At 34.9% G+C, this 16,344-nt stretch overlaps 1 protein-coding gene across 1 annotated transcript in view; it reads left to right on the forward strand.

Moving 5' to 3' along the window:
• Positions 1-6,282, forward strand: part of SCAI (suppressor of cancer cell invasion) — a gene marked incomplete at both ends in the record, with an annotated part of 105,355 nt that extends 99,073 nt beyond the window's left edge. Inside the window, one exon of the mRNA XM_079706403.1 lies at positions 6,136-6,282. Coding sequence (XP_079562529.1) covers positions 6,136-6,282 — 147 coding nt within the window. The remainder of the gene's footprint in view (positions 1-6,135) is intronic.
• Between the last annotated feature and the right edge of the window lie 10,062 nt (positions 6,283-16,344).

Below are 16,344 nucleotides of genomic sequence, written 5' to 3' on the forward strand. Positions count from 1 at the left end.
GATCCCTGGTCAGGGAGCTAAGATCCCACGTGCCTCGCGGCCAAAAAGCAAAACATAGAACAGAAGCAATATTGTAACAAATTCAATAAAGACTTTAAAAATGGTCCACATCAAAAAAATCTTTAAAAATAATAATAATAAATTAACCTGTATCCTGCAGTCTTGCTAAATTGAAGTATTTGCTTTGTTACCTTTCTGTGTATTCCTTAAGGTTTTCTATCTACACGATCATGTCATCTTCAGACAAAGGCAGCTTTACGTCTTCCTTTCCAATCTGTATGCCTTTTATTTTGTGTATGTGTGTGCTTTTTTCAGGGCTAGATCTTACAGCAAAATGGTGAATAGAAGTAATGAGAATGAATATTCTTGCCTTGTTCCTGGTTTTAAGGGAAAAATTAGTCATTTACCATAAATTATAATGTTAATTGTTAGTTTTTCATACACACCCTTTTTCAGGTTGACTGAGCTCCTTTCTATTCCTATTGCTGAGAGTTTTTATCAGGAATGGGTATAAAAGATTGTCAAATAATTTTTTTCTGCATTAATTGATCCTGATATATATTAATTCTGTTAACATGGTGAATAGCATTGATTGATTTTCTAATAGTAAGTCAACCTTGTATATCTGGGCTAAACACATTTTGTGGTCATGTATTATCCTTTTGCATTGTTTGATTCATTTTGCTAGTATTTCCTTTTGGATTTTTGTATCTGTTTTTATGAATGATTATGGTATTTAATTTTTTCTTGTGAGGTCTTCATGTGGTTTTGTTATCAGGGTAGTGCTGACTTCATAAACTGAGTTGGGGTGTGTTTCATTCTCTTGTATTTCTTAAAGAGTTTCTTTTCAATTGGCATTATTTCTTCCTTGAATGATTGGTAGAATTCATCAGTGAAGCCATCTGGACCTGGAGTTTTCCTTTTGGGGATGTTTTAAATTATGGATTCAGTTTCAAAGGCTATTCATGTTTTCTATTTTGTTCTTAGTTTTAATCACTTGTGTCTTGCAAGTCATTTTCTAATTTATTGCCAAAAAATTGTTGATAATATTCCTTTATCCTTTTAGTCTCTGTAGACTCTGTAGTGATTTTTCATGACTCATATTGGTAATGTTTCCTGTCTTTTTTTTTCCAGTCTAGCTAAAGGTTTGTTAGTTTTTATGATCTTTCCAAATAAACAGCTTTTACTTTCCTTGATTTTTTTTTACTACTGTTTGTCTCTTTTCTACTTAATTTATTTCCATTCATACTTTATTATGTTTCTTCTTTTTAATTACTTTTATTTTAATTTTCTCTTTTAATTTCTATGTTTTAAAACTTAGATTGAAAACCTTTTGCTCTTCTAGTACAAGCACCTACCCTTTAAGCTTAACTGCTATAGTTATATGATTTCAATACTTTTAACTTTATTGAAACTTGTTTTTTGACCCAGCATGTGAATTATCTTGGTGAAGATTCTTTCTGCACTTGAAAAGACTATGTATTAGATGCTATTCTAATACATGCTATTAGATGTATGCTTCTGCTATTATTAGATGGAGTGATTTATAAATGTCAATTCAGCTTGATGTTCCAAGTATATTAAATAGTGTTCTTCAAGTCTTCCATATTCTTTTTTTTTTTTTTTTGCAGTACATGGGCTTCTCACTGTTGTGGCCTCTCCTGTTGCGGAGCACAGGCTCCGGACGCGCAGGCTCAGCGGCCATGGCTCATGGGCCTAGCCGCTCTGTGGCATGTGGGATCTTCCCAGACCAGGGCACGAACCCGTGTCCCCTGCATCAGCAGGTGGACTCTCAACCACTGCGCCACCAGGGAAGCCCCAAGTCTTCCGTATTCTTAACTGATTTTCTGTCTGCTTATTCTATCCCTGATAGAGAAGTATCTAAACCTCTAATTATACTTGTGAATTGGTTCGTTTCTCATTTTGGTGCTGTTTTTTCATTATTCATTTTGAAGCTGTTATTGAGTTTGTACATACTTAGAGTTGTTATGTCTTGTTGAAACTACCCATTCATTACTATGAACTGTCTTTATGTGTGGCAGTATTCCTTGATCTGCAATCTAGTTTGTGCAATATTAATATAACTATACCACTTTTCTTCTGGTTTGTGTTTGTATGGCAAATCTTGTTTTATTCTTTTACTTTTAACCTATATCTGTCTTAATATTTAAAGTGGAATTCTTTTCAACAACATTAGTTCCTGCTTTTTTATCTAGTTTGACCATATCTGCCTTTTACTTGACATTTTTAGTTTTAAATTACATTTAAATTAAGTATAATTATTAATATAGTTTGAGTTAAATATACTATTATTTGTTTTCTATTTGTCCTGGCTGCAGTTTGTACCTTTTTTCTTTCTCTCCTGCCTTCATTTTCATTTGACTTAATTGAGGTTTTGTTTTGTTTTAGAATTTTATTTTAATAACACTGTATATTTATGCTGTATCTCGTTTTGCTTTTTTAATGTCACTTCATATTTAATGTAATTATCTTACAATAGTATTCTTCCATTTTTCCCCTCCCAATCTCTACTATTATTGTCATTTGACTTTTGAGTATGATATATACTATTTGATACTTTGTGGTTATCATAGCATTAAACAGTCAATTATCTTTTTTTTTTTTTTGCCACGCCATGCAGCATGTGGGATCTTAGCTCCCTGACCAGGGATCGAACCCACACACCCTGCAGTGAAAGTGTGGAGTCTTAACCACTGGACCACCAGGGGAATTCCTAAAAAATTTTTAATGAGGAGGAAAAGCTTATATATTTATTATTTCTGGCACTCTTAATTTCTTTCTTTAGATTTAATCTTCCATCTGGTATCATTTTTCTTACCACAGAATTTCCTTTATCATTTCTTATAGTGCATATCTGGTGGTGATTAATTCTCTCATTGCTTATTCATCTGAGACAGTATTTATTTCACTCTGATGTTTTGTGAACCATGGGTTATTTAGAAATATGTTATTTAGTGTTTAAATTTTGGGAATTTTCAAGATATCTTACTGATTTCTAATTTAATTCCTTTGTGGTCAAATAGTATGCTTTGTATGGTTTGAGTCCTTTTAATTTATTGAGACTTGCTTTATTGTCTAGAATGTGGTCTATAATGGTACATGTTCTAGGGACACTTGAAATGAATGTATCAATATATGCTGCTGGGGCCTCCCTGGTGGCGCAGTGGTTGAGAGTCTGCCTGCTGATGCAGGGGATACAGGTTCGTGCCCCGGTCTGGGAGGATCCCATATGCCGCGGAGCGGCTGGGCCCGTGAGCCATGGCCACTGAGCCTGCGCATCTGGAGCCTGTGCTCCTCAACGGGAGAGGCCACAACAGTGAGAGGCCCGCATACCGCAAAAAAAAAAAAAAAAAAAAAAAATATATATATATATATACATATATATATATATATATATGCTGCTACGGTTGAGTGAAGGGTTCTATAAATGTCTGTTAGGCCTTGTTGGCTTATAATGTTGTTCAACTTCTTTATAGCCTTACTGATTTTCTGAATAATTGTTCTATTATTACAATGTGTAATGTGTGTTTTCCTCTGGCAGTTTTTAAGATTTTCTCTTTACATTGGTTTCCTACAATTTGATTATGATGTACTAGCTTGATATGCTTTTCTTTGTTGCTTTCTTCCTGCTTGGGGTTTATTGAGCATCTTGGAGCTATCTAAATATCAACATATTTAATATATTTTAGAATATTTTTGGCCCTTATTTCTTCAAACATTTTCTCTACCTCCTCCCTTTTTCTTTCTGGAGCATCAATTACATATATGTTAAACAACCTAATATTGTCCTACAGGTCAATGATTTGCTCTTTTTTTTTTTAAGTGAAAAAAGGTTTATTTACATGCTCTTCATTTTTAAAAATGTCTGTTTTCTCCCAGTGTTTCAGTTTCTGTTGTCTTCAACTTTACTGATGTTTTCTTTTGCAGTGTCTAATGTGCTCTTAATCCTATGTCCATTTAGTTTTTCATTTCAGGGATTACATTTTTCTCACCTCTATAAGTTCTTTTTGGTTCTTATAACATTTTCCATTTTTCCCCTTATTATTTTTATGTTTTCTTTTGTGTTCTTGAATGAATAATAATAGCTAAAGCCTTTACCTTCTAATACTGTATTCTCTATCATTTATAGGTTTGCTTTTATTGTTTTTTTCTACTGGTTAGGGGTCTCATTTCTAATTCTTTGTATGTTTAGTAATTTTCTGTTAGACTGTGAGCATTATGAATTTTCTGATGTTGAATTCTGTATTTTGTTGTCTTTAAAGAGTGTTGGGCTTTGTTCTGGCAGGAGTTAAATTACTTGAACATCTTTTTGACCTTTCCCTGGCTTGTTTTTAAGCTTTTTAAGGGCAGGTTTATTACAGTAGCATTAACATACAGATGTAGATTTATTTCAGCCTAGTACTAAGAAGCATGATTTCTCTGGGGTCTCTTTTATATGTCCACTGTTTCAACACATATTCTCCACCCTTGGGGTGTTTGGTCAGAATTCAAACATGTCCCAGCCCTGTGTGAGCTGAGAGAATTGTTCAGTTTACAGTAGCCCCCCAGCAGTTCCTGGTTTTTTGTATTTTTTTGGGGGGGGGGTTTGAGCTTTTCATTATTGTCACTCCTCATAGTATTTAGTGTGGTAAAATGAAAATTTGGTCTCTGTAATATGTAATTACTGAGGCCTACAGGCACAAGAGAGATAGAAATGACCTTTGAATATATGGACCGTCATGTTAGATGTATAGAAAAATGGTAATTTATTTTTTCAGTAAATTTTAAGTATGTGGCAAAATTGTAGTCTATAGAAAGTACCAAATGAAGAAGAATTTCCAAATGAGAATCACTTTATTCTTGAAATTGTCTTCTTATTTTGCTTCCATGTGATTACAAAAACTATTTTCTTTTTTCTTTTATTAGTCCTTTTTTTGTTTTTTCCCCTGATCTTTCATCTCTCTTTCTAGGGACTCTTTTTTTCACTCTCTTTGCTAATAAGCTTAGAAACCTCATCCATTTTCACGGCTTTTAATATTTATCTTCATGTAGATTGTATCAGTGTATATATTATATATGTATGTAGTATGACATAAACTACTCAAACCTGTCTTCTTCTTTTTTAAAAAATTTATTTATTTTATTTATTTATTTTTTGGCTGCATTGGGTCTTCATTGCTGTGCGTGGGCTTTCTCTAGTTGTGGTGAGCGGGGAGTACTCTTCATTGCAGTGGGCGGTCTTCTCACTGCGGTGGCTTCTCTTGTTGCAGAGCATGGGCTCCAAGTGCACGGGCTTCAGTAGTTGTGGCTCGCGGGCTCTAGAGCACAGGCTCAGTAGTTGTGGCGCATGGGCTTAGTTGCTCTGTGACATGTGGGATCTTCCCGGACCAGGGCTTGAACCCGTGTCCCCTGCATTGGCAGGCGGATTCTTAACCACTCTGCCACCAGGGAAGCCCTCAAACCTGTCTTCTGAGATACAGTCCTGAATTTTCAAATTCTGGTTGACGGGCTGTCCTCTTTGTATAGCCCATTACCTTAAATAAAATATACCTAAGACCTGAAGCTTTATACTATCCCCAAATTATCTCCTCCTTTACATCTCTTTTTCTCTGAGTAGCTCTCAACTCTTCTTTCAAGTCATCCATTCCTGAAATCTTAGTCATTTTTGACACCTCCTTCTCCTATAATTAATTGTCCAGGCCCATTAATTTGACCTTTTCAGGGTTTCCCATGTCTTTTCTCTCGTTTTAATTTCTACTGAAACATGTATTTATTTATTCATTAACAAATACTTGTTGAAATTCTGTGTATTTTAGGATTTTCCCCCCAGCAAGTAGGAATTGTATGGTTTCCACAATATAGCATAGTTCCCAGAAATGATAGGCCCCAGTAAATATTCATGAAATAACTCACTAAATGAATATATTGGGTTGAACCATATGAACTTATCATTTTTGGGGTCAAAATGGTCAAATGTCAGCAATTTCGTATGTTCATCAAATATATTACCAATATGAAGGAGAAATATGCATATTAAGTTACTTCTTAATACTGTTCATATTAACAGTAATATTAATGTGTATAATTTTCTTTCCTTAAACTATAAAATTGACTTTTCTCTTCTTTGTTTACCAGGAAACACGAAATTATCCAGAATCATATCCACAACTGCCAAGGGATGAAACAGTGGAGAACCCTCACCTCCAGAAGCACATTTTGGAATTAGCATCCATTCTGGATGTGCGAAACGTGTTCCTTGAGAATACCATAGATGACTATTAAAACAAAAATCCTCTGTTGAAACAAGTTTTCATTTGCCACAGATTTTAAATGGTGCAGTTTTCTAATGTGATGACAGACACATAGTGGTGTTATTTAGTTTTTATTTTTCAATTTAGGACCACCATTTTAAAAATAAGCTGAAAAAAATTGTTCAAACTTTTAGGGCAACTGTTTTAAAATACAGTATTTCAGGTCTTTTAAAAACTCAATTAATCTTGGAATTTTTATTTTTTGGTTTTGAGGTACGGATACTTACCTCTAACATCTGATCCTACACTCATATAGTCACTATTCTCACCCTGAGAAGAGTAAATCATTTATTTTTGTATAATGAGGAAAACCCAGCTCTTATACTTGGACCTTAAGTGTGTGGATTTGGAAAATATGTAATTGTTCACAAATATAAAACTAGCCAGCATGGACTGCAAAGAATCAAGAACAGAGCCCTTCCAGCCCTTTCATTCCAAGCTAGTAGATAGAAAAATGTGTGATTCTTTGAAGCCTAATCAGGCTAGTTCTTAAAAGCATTTAATTCGTTTAAATGCTGTCAAAATTTCAGTGACTGTATAGGATTGATTTGCATCTGAAAAGCTGAATCTTTAATTGGGGTCTTGAGATGATACATATCATTTGGAATGTGTGAGTCCTGTGTTATCATAAGATATGTTTGCATATTTTGTTTTCTTTGTATCCTTTGAATGCTGGAAGTGAAAAAGAACAACTTTTAAATCTTTCAGTCAAAAAATCAGGTTGTCTTTTCATAATACAATGTTTCCAAAGGAATTCCATTTAAACTTTTATTAATTAATGAGATCAAGTTTAAAGACTGTCTAGGTTGAGGTCTGTGGTATACAGTAGAGAGTTTGTAATCTTTTTGCCTAGTTCAGATTTATGAAACTTCAGAGTTGTTACTAATTTTAGTTGAGGGTAACTGAATTGTTATATAATTAAAATGGAAGTTGCTTTTGCATTGACAATTTGGAAATTAGGTTTTTAAAAACTCCTTATATTTACTATTTTATATTTCATGCACAAGTTTTTTATTATTTTATATAGGACTCAGTGTATTATATAAAGATTTTTGTGTTTTTTCTTCCCTTCCATCCCCTTCATAATTTTGCAGGTACTAGCTATGATTTCTTTCCCCTCTTTTTTTTTTTTTTTTTTTTTTTTAATGCGGTACGCGGGCCTCTCAGTGTTGTGTTTTTTTTTTTTTTTTTTTTAATGCGGTACGAGGGCCTCTCAGTGTTGTGGCCTCTCCCGTTGAGGAGCACAGGCTCCGGACCCGCAGGCTCAGCGGCCATGGCTCACGGGCCCAGCCGCTCCGCGGCATGTTGGATCTTCCCGGACCGGGGCACAAACCTGCGTCCCCTGCATTGGCAGGCGGACTCTCAACCACTGCGCCACCAGGGAAGCCCCTTTCCCCTCTTTTGACTCCCCAGCATTCAGGTTCAGAAATCTATGAATCAAAAACCCTTCTACCTAATTTTCTGTACAGGCTCACAGCTCTACCTCTGGCAGTCCCAGGGGAAATGAGGTGTTTGCTTTTGGTGCCTCTTTCCTATGTCCCTAGGGAAATTTTACTGTAATATTTTTAACTTGGTTTTTATTTCTAACATACAGAATTATTTTGGTCTAAGTTATTCATATATGTGTTCCAATTTGTTGGTTTTTCATCTGAAGTCTTGAAGTTATTGTTCTTGGGTTTGGGAGACTCTGTAGGTTTTTTATTTTTATTTTTATTTTTTATTTTTTATTTTTATTTTTTTGTGGTACGCGGGTCTCTCACTGTCGTGGCCTCTCCCGTTGCGGAGCACAGGCTCCGGACGCGCAGGCTCAGTGGCCATGGCTCACAGGCCCAGCCGCTCCGCGGCATGTGGGATCTTCCCGGACCGGGGCATGAACCCGTGTCCCCTGCATCGGCAGGCGGACTCTCAACCACTGCGCCACCAGGGAAGCCCTAATTAACTTTTTAACAGTCATTTTTGTTTGGTCTTTTAAACATTATTTCAGAAGGCTTTGGAAAAGTTACCCTGGAGAGAGATTTCCTTTGCTAGTGGGTTTTCATTATCAGATAAAGACTGCTTTCCTTTTTCTTCCTCCCCCCAGTACCTTAATAAACTTCATAGCTTTCCTTTCATAACAGTGTTCACCTGAACTACAGCAATAGACTGTCCTTAGTTATCTGACCTCTTGCTTCAATTCCCCCGAAGTTCTGTGCCAGTAAGATTCCTAGCAACACATATTCTCCTGTTCTCTGATGCTTAAAATAATATTTATCATCCTGAGCTTTATCCTCACTTGATTAACATAAAGAACACTGGCTTGAGAAGTAGGAGACCTGAGTTCTAATCCTGGCTTTCCTGATAACTAGCTTTATGCCCTTTGACAAGTGTCATCATGTCTCTGCTTTTTAGCACTCTCATCTGTAAAATGAAGGCATTGGCCCAAGGTTCTGTCCAATTCTGTGGTTCTATAATTTGAACTCTTTGTTCCAAAAGATATTGATTTTCCCACCCCTGCCACCTGGAAAATTGGTTTCCCTTATTTTAATATACACAACATTTTCTTTTCTATATCATTTTTACCTAGTTTTTGTTCAAGAAAATATCTGGGTCCCACTTAGTTGTTGTAGAAACTAGTTCAGTGAGAGAACCTCCGGAAGAAATTAGAGCTTTTGTTATTAGTAACATGTTTGTCTAAGAAAAAGGGGTCTTGGAACTCACAGCTAGTGTTTAGATGATGACCTTGCTCCTCAAGTTAATAGTAGTGTAATTCCTTACTGGTGGTTAAAAATTTAAAGTAAACTAAAGTAACCTTGAGAGGAAAACTGTGCTGGAAAATTCTAAACTATTGTTTCATTCATGCCTTTAAAAAAATTTGTATTGAGCAACACTATACTCCAGATTTTGTCCTAGGCATTGGTGAAACAGACAACGTAGACTTAAAAGTCCTTGTTTTCATGAAGCTTATATTCTAGTAGGAGGAATCAGGCAATAAATATAATAAATAAGTAAATTTATGCTATAAAGTTTTAAATAGTATGAAGAAAATTTAGAGCGTGGCAAGGGAAATTTTTCGTTTGTTTTTAGGCAGAAAATAATGTTTCAGTGAGTGATCGGGATAGGCCTTATTGTGAAGGTTACATTTGTGCAAACACTTGTATTCCTTTGTTGTTGTTTTAACTTTTTGTTATGAAAATTTAAAACATACACAGAGTTTAATGAACCTTTTATACCCATTACCCAGCTTCTACATTTTAAGACCTTACTTTAATCGAGGAAGAGGAAATGAAAAAGGACCATCACTCAATGGGCTCAAGACGGCAATAGCAGAGAATCTTACTTTCTCAATATATACTGCTCTCCTTTATGAATATTAAAATGTTAAACCCTGTATTTATTTTTAGAATTCATAGAAATTTAAATTTTGGAACTAAGAACAAAGCAAAACAATGGCAAAGGGCATGACTTTGCTTTCAAATTGCACAAACTCCCCCCTGGAGATTCTGATACAGTGTCTCACCTCACCTAAGAACCACTGTAAACAAAATAGTGTAAGAGTGCAAGAAGTCAGTTATATACAAAACAAAATTAAGCACAATGGAATTGTTTTCTCTTTCTTTGTCCGTATATTTCTGCAGTTGATAAAGCAACTATCTTCCCTAATTTACAGAAGAGAAAGCTGAGACCCCAAAAAACTCAGTTTTTTTTCATAAAGATGGAGCTAGAACTAAAACTCAAATCTCCTAATCTCAGCCCAGTCTTTCCAGTAGCTCAGGTTGCTTTCTATAATGAACAAGAAAGAAATAATTAGAGATTTATATTTTGGCACAAAAGCTATGGTATTTTTTTAATATATCAAATATTGAAACCAGTAAATCAATCAGCCCCAGCAAATTTTTATTTATTAATTATAAAAAATCCACAAGTCAGACATTTTATCTTTGATTTTAGCCAGGGTATATCCTTTGTGTATGTGTGTGTGTGTGTGTGTGTGTTTTCTTCCCAGGAAGTGGTGCTCTCAAAAACCTCTCAAAGCACATAGAATTTATTGTACCCTTTATATTTTTACCAAGTTGAAATGTTTTGAGATTATAAAAGCAAAGTGCAGTCTAGTCATGACTGAAATTTTCCTGGTAAAGGATCTGTGTTTTATTTTTTTCTCACTTGTGGCTACTGTGCTTTGTTTTCTTCTTGCAGTAGTATTCCCTGAGACAGATTAGTTGGTGATTGAACTGAATTTCTTTGAGGTAAAGGGAAAAGCAACAAATCCGATGTATATATTAATTATGAGAGCTTTCATTAGCATTTTTCTCCAAGTTTAATCTCTGACCTGTGTGAGTTAGTAACTTTCTGTCTCTTAGAAGGGTTTTGGACTCTGTTGAAAAATCTTGTACTTAGTTATCCACAGAGACTTGTAATCAGTCTGATATACAGAGAATATTCTGGACAGGAAGTATAGTAAGGTACCAAGGTCTGCAAACTTGACTACTGCCTGTGATTCAGAACCACCTCCCCATCCTAAGTGAGTAAAAAGATTTGATATGAATATGAATGGTACGAATCTCCTGGTGATATTTTGGGTGTATATGTTCCTGTACGTTTGTTTGGAGAGTATTAAGATATTTACATTGAGGGCTCTTTTGTTGTCCTTATTTATTTGAAATTCTTATTTTATTTGCAATGGCATGTATATATTTTCATGATGCTGAATCTCTGTGTATACTTTCTGTATATATGTACATATTTGTAAATATATGGTATGCAGAGATACAGTATGTGTATATTATATACCCATACCCATTGTGGGCTGAATTTATTTAAGTTCTGTGAGGACATCGTGGTGGCATTGTTCATGCTGCTGTAATTAGGTTGTGGCTGTATCTCAATCGTGAGCCTCTATTTTGAGGGGCTTGTGTTTGGGTAAAATGGACTAATTTGGAGTTGAAATTAGGACATGAAGATCTTAACAGAAAGCTGGATATTCTTAGCTTTAAAATCATCTGCCAATTTCCATTTAAACTGATCATAAATTAGTGATATAAACCTGAAAAACCTAAGTATGTGAAACTGAGACACCAGCAGGTTCTTAAGCTATATTAGTACTTTATTTTCTTCCTTGTAGTTGGGTATTATTACTTAGTAACATACGTATTTATATTGAGAATCAAGGGGCAGTGGAAAAAATTACTTTGATCACATTTCAAAATAGATAGGAAAATGTCCTTTAAATAGGGAAATATGTTCCTAGTTGCCATTTTAATGCCTGATACCACAGTTTAATTTTGGAACAATTTTTTTTTTCACCAGTGTGTCTCATCTTACCTCTGTGAGGCAGAAAAAGGAGCATTAGGTAGAGGAGGGCTTTACCTAGGTAGGGTCGAATTTAATGAGGAACAAGAGGTTGATAACCTTTATAATTGCAGCAGCTGTGATTAATTTAGTCCTGTCTTGGCATTTCTAACTAGAGATTTTTCTAATTGGAACTGCATATCAAAGATGAGTATGCTTATCCGAGAAAATGCTTCCTGTGAATAAAATGCCTCCAGTTGTATTTCTTTGTCTCTATGAGACCACTGTGTTCTGCAAATTGATATTCACACACGAAGTAGGATTCTTAATATTAGGTGCATGGCCCGTGCTATAAAAGTGGGGCCTTCACACCTCTACCAAGAATGATAGGTTGGGGAGGATAAGGGGATAGTAAATATGTGCAGTGCCAATTTGTGAACCTATGGAATATCACAGAGATCAATATTCGGTTACTCGGGTCTTCACTGGGCATGTTTATTTGCACGAACAGTGTAGGAGATATTTAATATACACTTGACTACATTCACCACAAAAATTAAGTAGGGGTTATTTTTTTGCTTGATAAAATATAACTGCAAACAACTATTTACCCCATTATTCTTCAGAAGATTAAATCTATCTGATCCAATTTTAAATTATCTTAAAGAGAAAAGTCAGGAGTCATTTCTACTGTCCTCCAAAATTTGCCTCTTCATTGTATTTTTAATATGTCAGCCAAGTATTCATAACACTTCTCAATTACAATGTTAAATTTTAAATAAAGTTGTAATAGCCTTTTTCTTAAATACATATTAAAGTTTGGCGATGTATTCTTTCTGAGAAAATCAGTGAAAACGTTCATAATGTCTGATGTTCGAGTTGTTTTCGTAACCAGGTCATTTATTGCAACTGGAGGGTAGCAGAGCAGATGTTATGCTATTTAAAATTCATGGAACTGACTCATGCTTAATGTGGACATTGATTTGAGGAGAGCAACAGTATTTAGAAGTGTAGTAGATGAGACTGACATTGTGAATATGACCTCTGACTCTCTAACAGTCAGGTTGCAATTAACTAAGAATTGCTTAGAAAACCAAGCCCTCTCTCCCCCTATTCTCCTGCAGTCTTAGACATGGATACTTTATACCTGTTCATGCTGTACCTCCAGTTCTTTCCTGGATACTGTGACCACTTTACCTTAAAAAACAATTTTATTAAGGCAGTTCATCTTCCTCAAACAAGAATTTCCAAACATCATAATTACACTGTGTCCCAGCTTCACTGAATTTTTGAACAAAGAGATTTATTAAACATGCCTTGTGTTTAAGGAAGGATAATTGATGTGTGAATGGAATCAATCACCTATTGAAGGGAAGGATGTCAGGATGATGTAGGGGGACATGCCCTTAAATGGGTAAAGATAAATGTATTAAATCAAGTGTAACTAATTTGTTGATGCCATAGAAATATTTCCTTTGGAATTCTGTAGATATAAAATGTTTTCTTAAGCTAAAATTGATATTTTTAACTTAGTTTGGTGTAATATTGACTTTTAAGAAGAATTCCATTTCTGTATAACGTTGTTAGTCACTGACTGAAGCACCAATTCTTAATTTAAAAATATTTTTGTTAATTTGTGTTTTTAAAAGTTATATTTTAAATTATCAAACTGTTCTAAGCAGTATGATTTTTTTTTTTTTTTTTTTTTTTTTTTTTTTGCGGTACACGGGCCTCCCACTGTTGTGGCCTCTCCCGTTGCGGAGCACAGGCTCCGGACGCGCAGGCTCAGCGGCCATGGCTCATGGGCCCAGCCGCTCCGCGGCATATGGGATCCCCCCGGACCCGGGCACGAACCCGTGTCCCCTGCATCGGCAGGCGGACTCTCAACCACTGCACCACCAGGGAAGCCCAGCAGTATGATTTTTTAAAAATATATTCGAACAGTGCTTTCAGAGTTTTTTAGCAGTTTGAGGTATACTAATTCTGCACTCCAGATTCACTTAATTATAAAGCCTGAATTTGGTCATAGAACAGACTATAAATTGGGAATATTTTCCTATTTTGGTGAGCAATTCCAGTCTACATCCCAAGACAATCATCTTTTTAGGTGTAGTATTGTTTATTGAGACATTGGTAATTTTAGGGTTGAGATTTTTTTACTTTTCTGATAGGCTTATGGAATGAAGATTAATAGAATGAGTGTTTATGTCACTTTTCAGAATGAGATGGGGAATTATAGCTAGCCTTCCTTTAGTTCTGCAGTAAACAATATTTAAAATTTTATGTTATATTACTAATATTCTTTTTTTTAAATTTATTTTATTTTTGGCTGTGTTGGGTCTTCACTGCACGCAGGCTTTCTCTAGTTGTGGTGAGCGGGGGCTGCTCTTTGTCGCGGTGCGCGAGCTTCTCACTGTAGTGGTTTCTCTTGTTGCGGAGCATGGGCTCTAGGCATGCGGGCTTCAGTAGTTGTGGCACGTGGGCTCAGTAATTGTGGCTCACGGGCTCTAGAGCACATGCTCAGTAGTTGTGGCACATGGGCTTAGTTGCTCCGCGGCATGTGGGATCTTCCTGGGCCAGGGATCGAACCCGTGTCTCCTCTATTGGCAGGCAGATTGTTAACCACTGCGCCACCAGGGAAGCCCTATATTACTAATATTCTTTTCTCTTTTGAAACTGTCATGAATGTCCACTTATCTGTGATTGAAAATTAAGATTTGTAAACATTACAATTTGACCCATAAGTCTTTTCAAACATCAAATCAGTAAAGTGGTTTGATATTTTCAAACATCAAACCATTGTAAAATGTGAAATGATCATGTATGATAATCCCAAGAGTAAATATTTCCAAACATATAGAAATAAACACTATTTAAATTTAAAAATCTATTCCTACCCTTCTTTGCATGTCACTGACTTTTTTCTAGATTATAGGTATGTGTTGTAATGTATTAAAAATCTGCAGGAAAAATTGCTTCAAATGTTTTAGGGCAATAAGAATTTTTATTTACTATTTCTTGCAGAATGAGTTTTTAAAAAAACTTTTGTTTCTTTTTTATTAAAAAGAACTCTTAATGGTTCAGTAAAATATTTTAGGACTTTGTGTTTGTGGCTTTTTATAGTTATCTGGTTACATCCCTTTCATCACATAGATCATACGACTACTTCTCCAGCTGTTTTTTATTTGTTGTTTTTAATAAACCTTGGAGTCAACAATCAAGAGATATATTTTGGAGGCTTCTTCCTGTCAAAGTAGAAAGGTCTTAGGTAATAGGAAAGGCAGATGCAATGTCCTACCATTTTCATAGTAGAGTTTACAAATGAAGGAATTTATCCAAATAGGTTTATCTTCACTGTGTAGCACCAGTAAAAATAGTGGTTTCATTAATCATTGAATGTGATGAAGCAGTTTTAAATCATTTCCTACTTAGCTCTAAAGAATTTTGTCATTTCAGGCCACATTATTATTTTCTCTGAGTAGTTTCCATTGTAAGGTTGAATACCTTTTTCTTTATTCAAGTCATCACTAAAGGTTAAGATAATCAAATAGGAGTTAAAATAAGTTATATTTGGTCTTTTTTCCCTGAAAATAATGGTGAACCTATTGTCTATATTATGGATATTAGGCAGAAATGCACTTGTTTCAATCATAGCAGAAATTACATTTGGAGAATATAATTACTTGATTTCCTAGTGGTGTGAAATACTTTTTAAAAATTGTGCTTGTCTGTAACTGAAATGTTATAGAATTGTAACACTATAAGGATTATAGAAGTATATTTATTAGCTCTCTTTGAGAGGTTGAAGCACAATAATTTTCACGTAACAGTTCTTATCCAAGTGCTGCTAATCTGTCGTGCAAATAATGAAGCTATTTGGTTGCCTATCTAGCTATTCACAAATCACTGTAATCCTTGAAACGTAGTCTTGTTGCTCATTTGTATTAAATTTTGGGTATTGTGAGTTAATACTTTAGAACAAAATCCATCAATTCAGCTCTGTGAGACAAGAAACCATTTGGATTCACTAGTTTTATATGTGTTCTCAGTAGAGTTAAATTTGAAGGGGCTATTTACCACCAGTGACTAAGGGGGAAAATTATATTGTCAATATCATTTGACTTGAACAACTGTGGTATTGTAAAAGTCTTATCTGTTGTGTTTCTAAATTGCTTAAGCCATACATACTCTTAAGGATGTTTTCCTATTGTGTTCCTTTTCAGCAGCCTTTTTCTGCTTTGTCTGTTATGGCTAATATGTCATAGATTTTAGAAATTGAGAAGTTATCAAAACATTTTATTTTCTTGATCATCACTTTTAAATCTTGTATGGTATGTGATTTGTCATAAAGGATAGCAGGCCTTTCACTACTTAAGTAAATTAATATCAGAGTAAACACTGTGATTCTGCAGAGCAGATTCAGTAGGCCCTTGTCTTTTCCAATGTTTTCTTCTGTTATATGGTGCCTACCACCTTGAGGGCTCTTAAATAGTAGAGGATGGAGAGTTAAACATTGTTTTGATGTTTATTGAATAACAAGATTACAGAATATTTGATTTTTGTTGTCAGTGTATTGAAGACATTTTTGCATTGATAAATGTTCTCTCTAGGAATGTGATTACATTCATCAGGTGTGAACTCTTGTAAACGAATTTTGTATCTTGAATTCACGTATATATTAAGTGTATCATCGATATAAAAATAAACATTATTTGCTTAAAGTTTTTGCTACTTCTTCAGAATTGTTGACAACATAAGGGCTAAACTG

This window comes from Hyperoodon ampullatus, assembly GCF_949752795.1.
Source record: "Hyperoodon ampullatus genome assembly, chromosome: 6".
Classification (NCBI taxonomy): Eukaryota; Metazoa; Chordata; class Mammalia; order Artiodactyla; family Ziphiidae; genus Hyperoodon; species Hyperoodon ampullatus.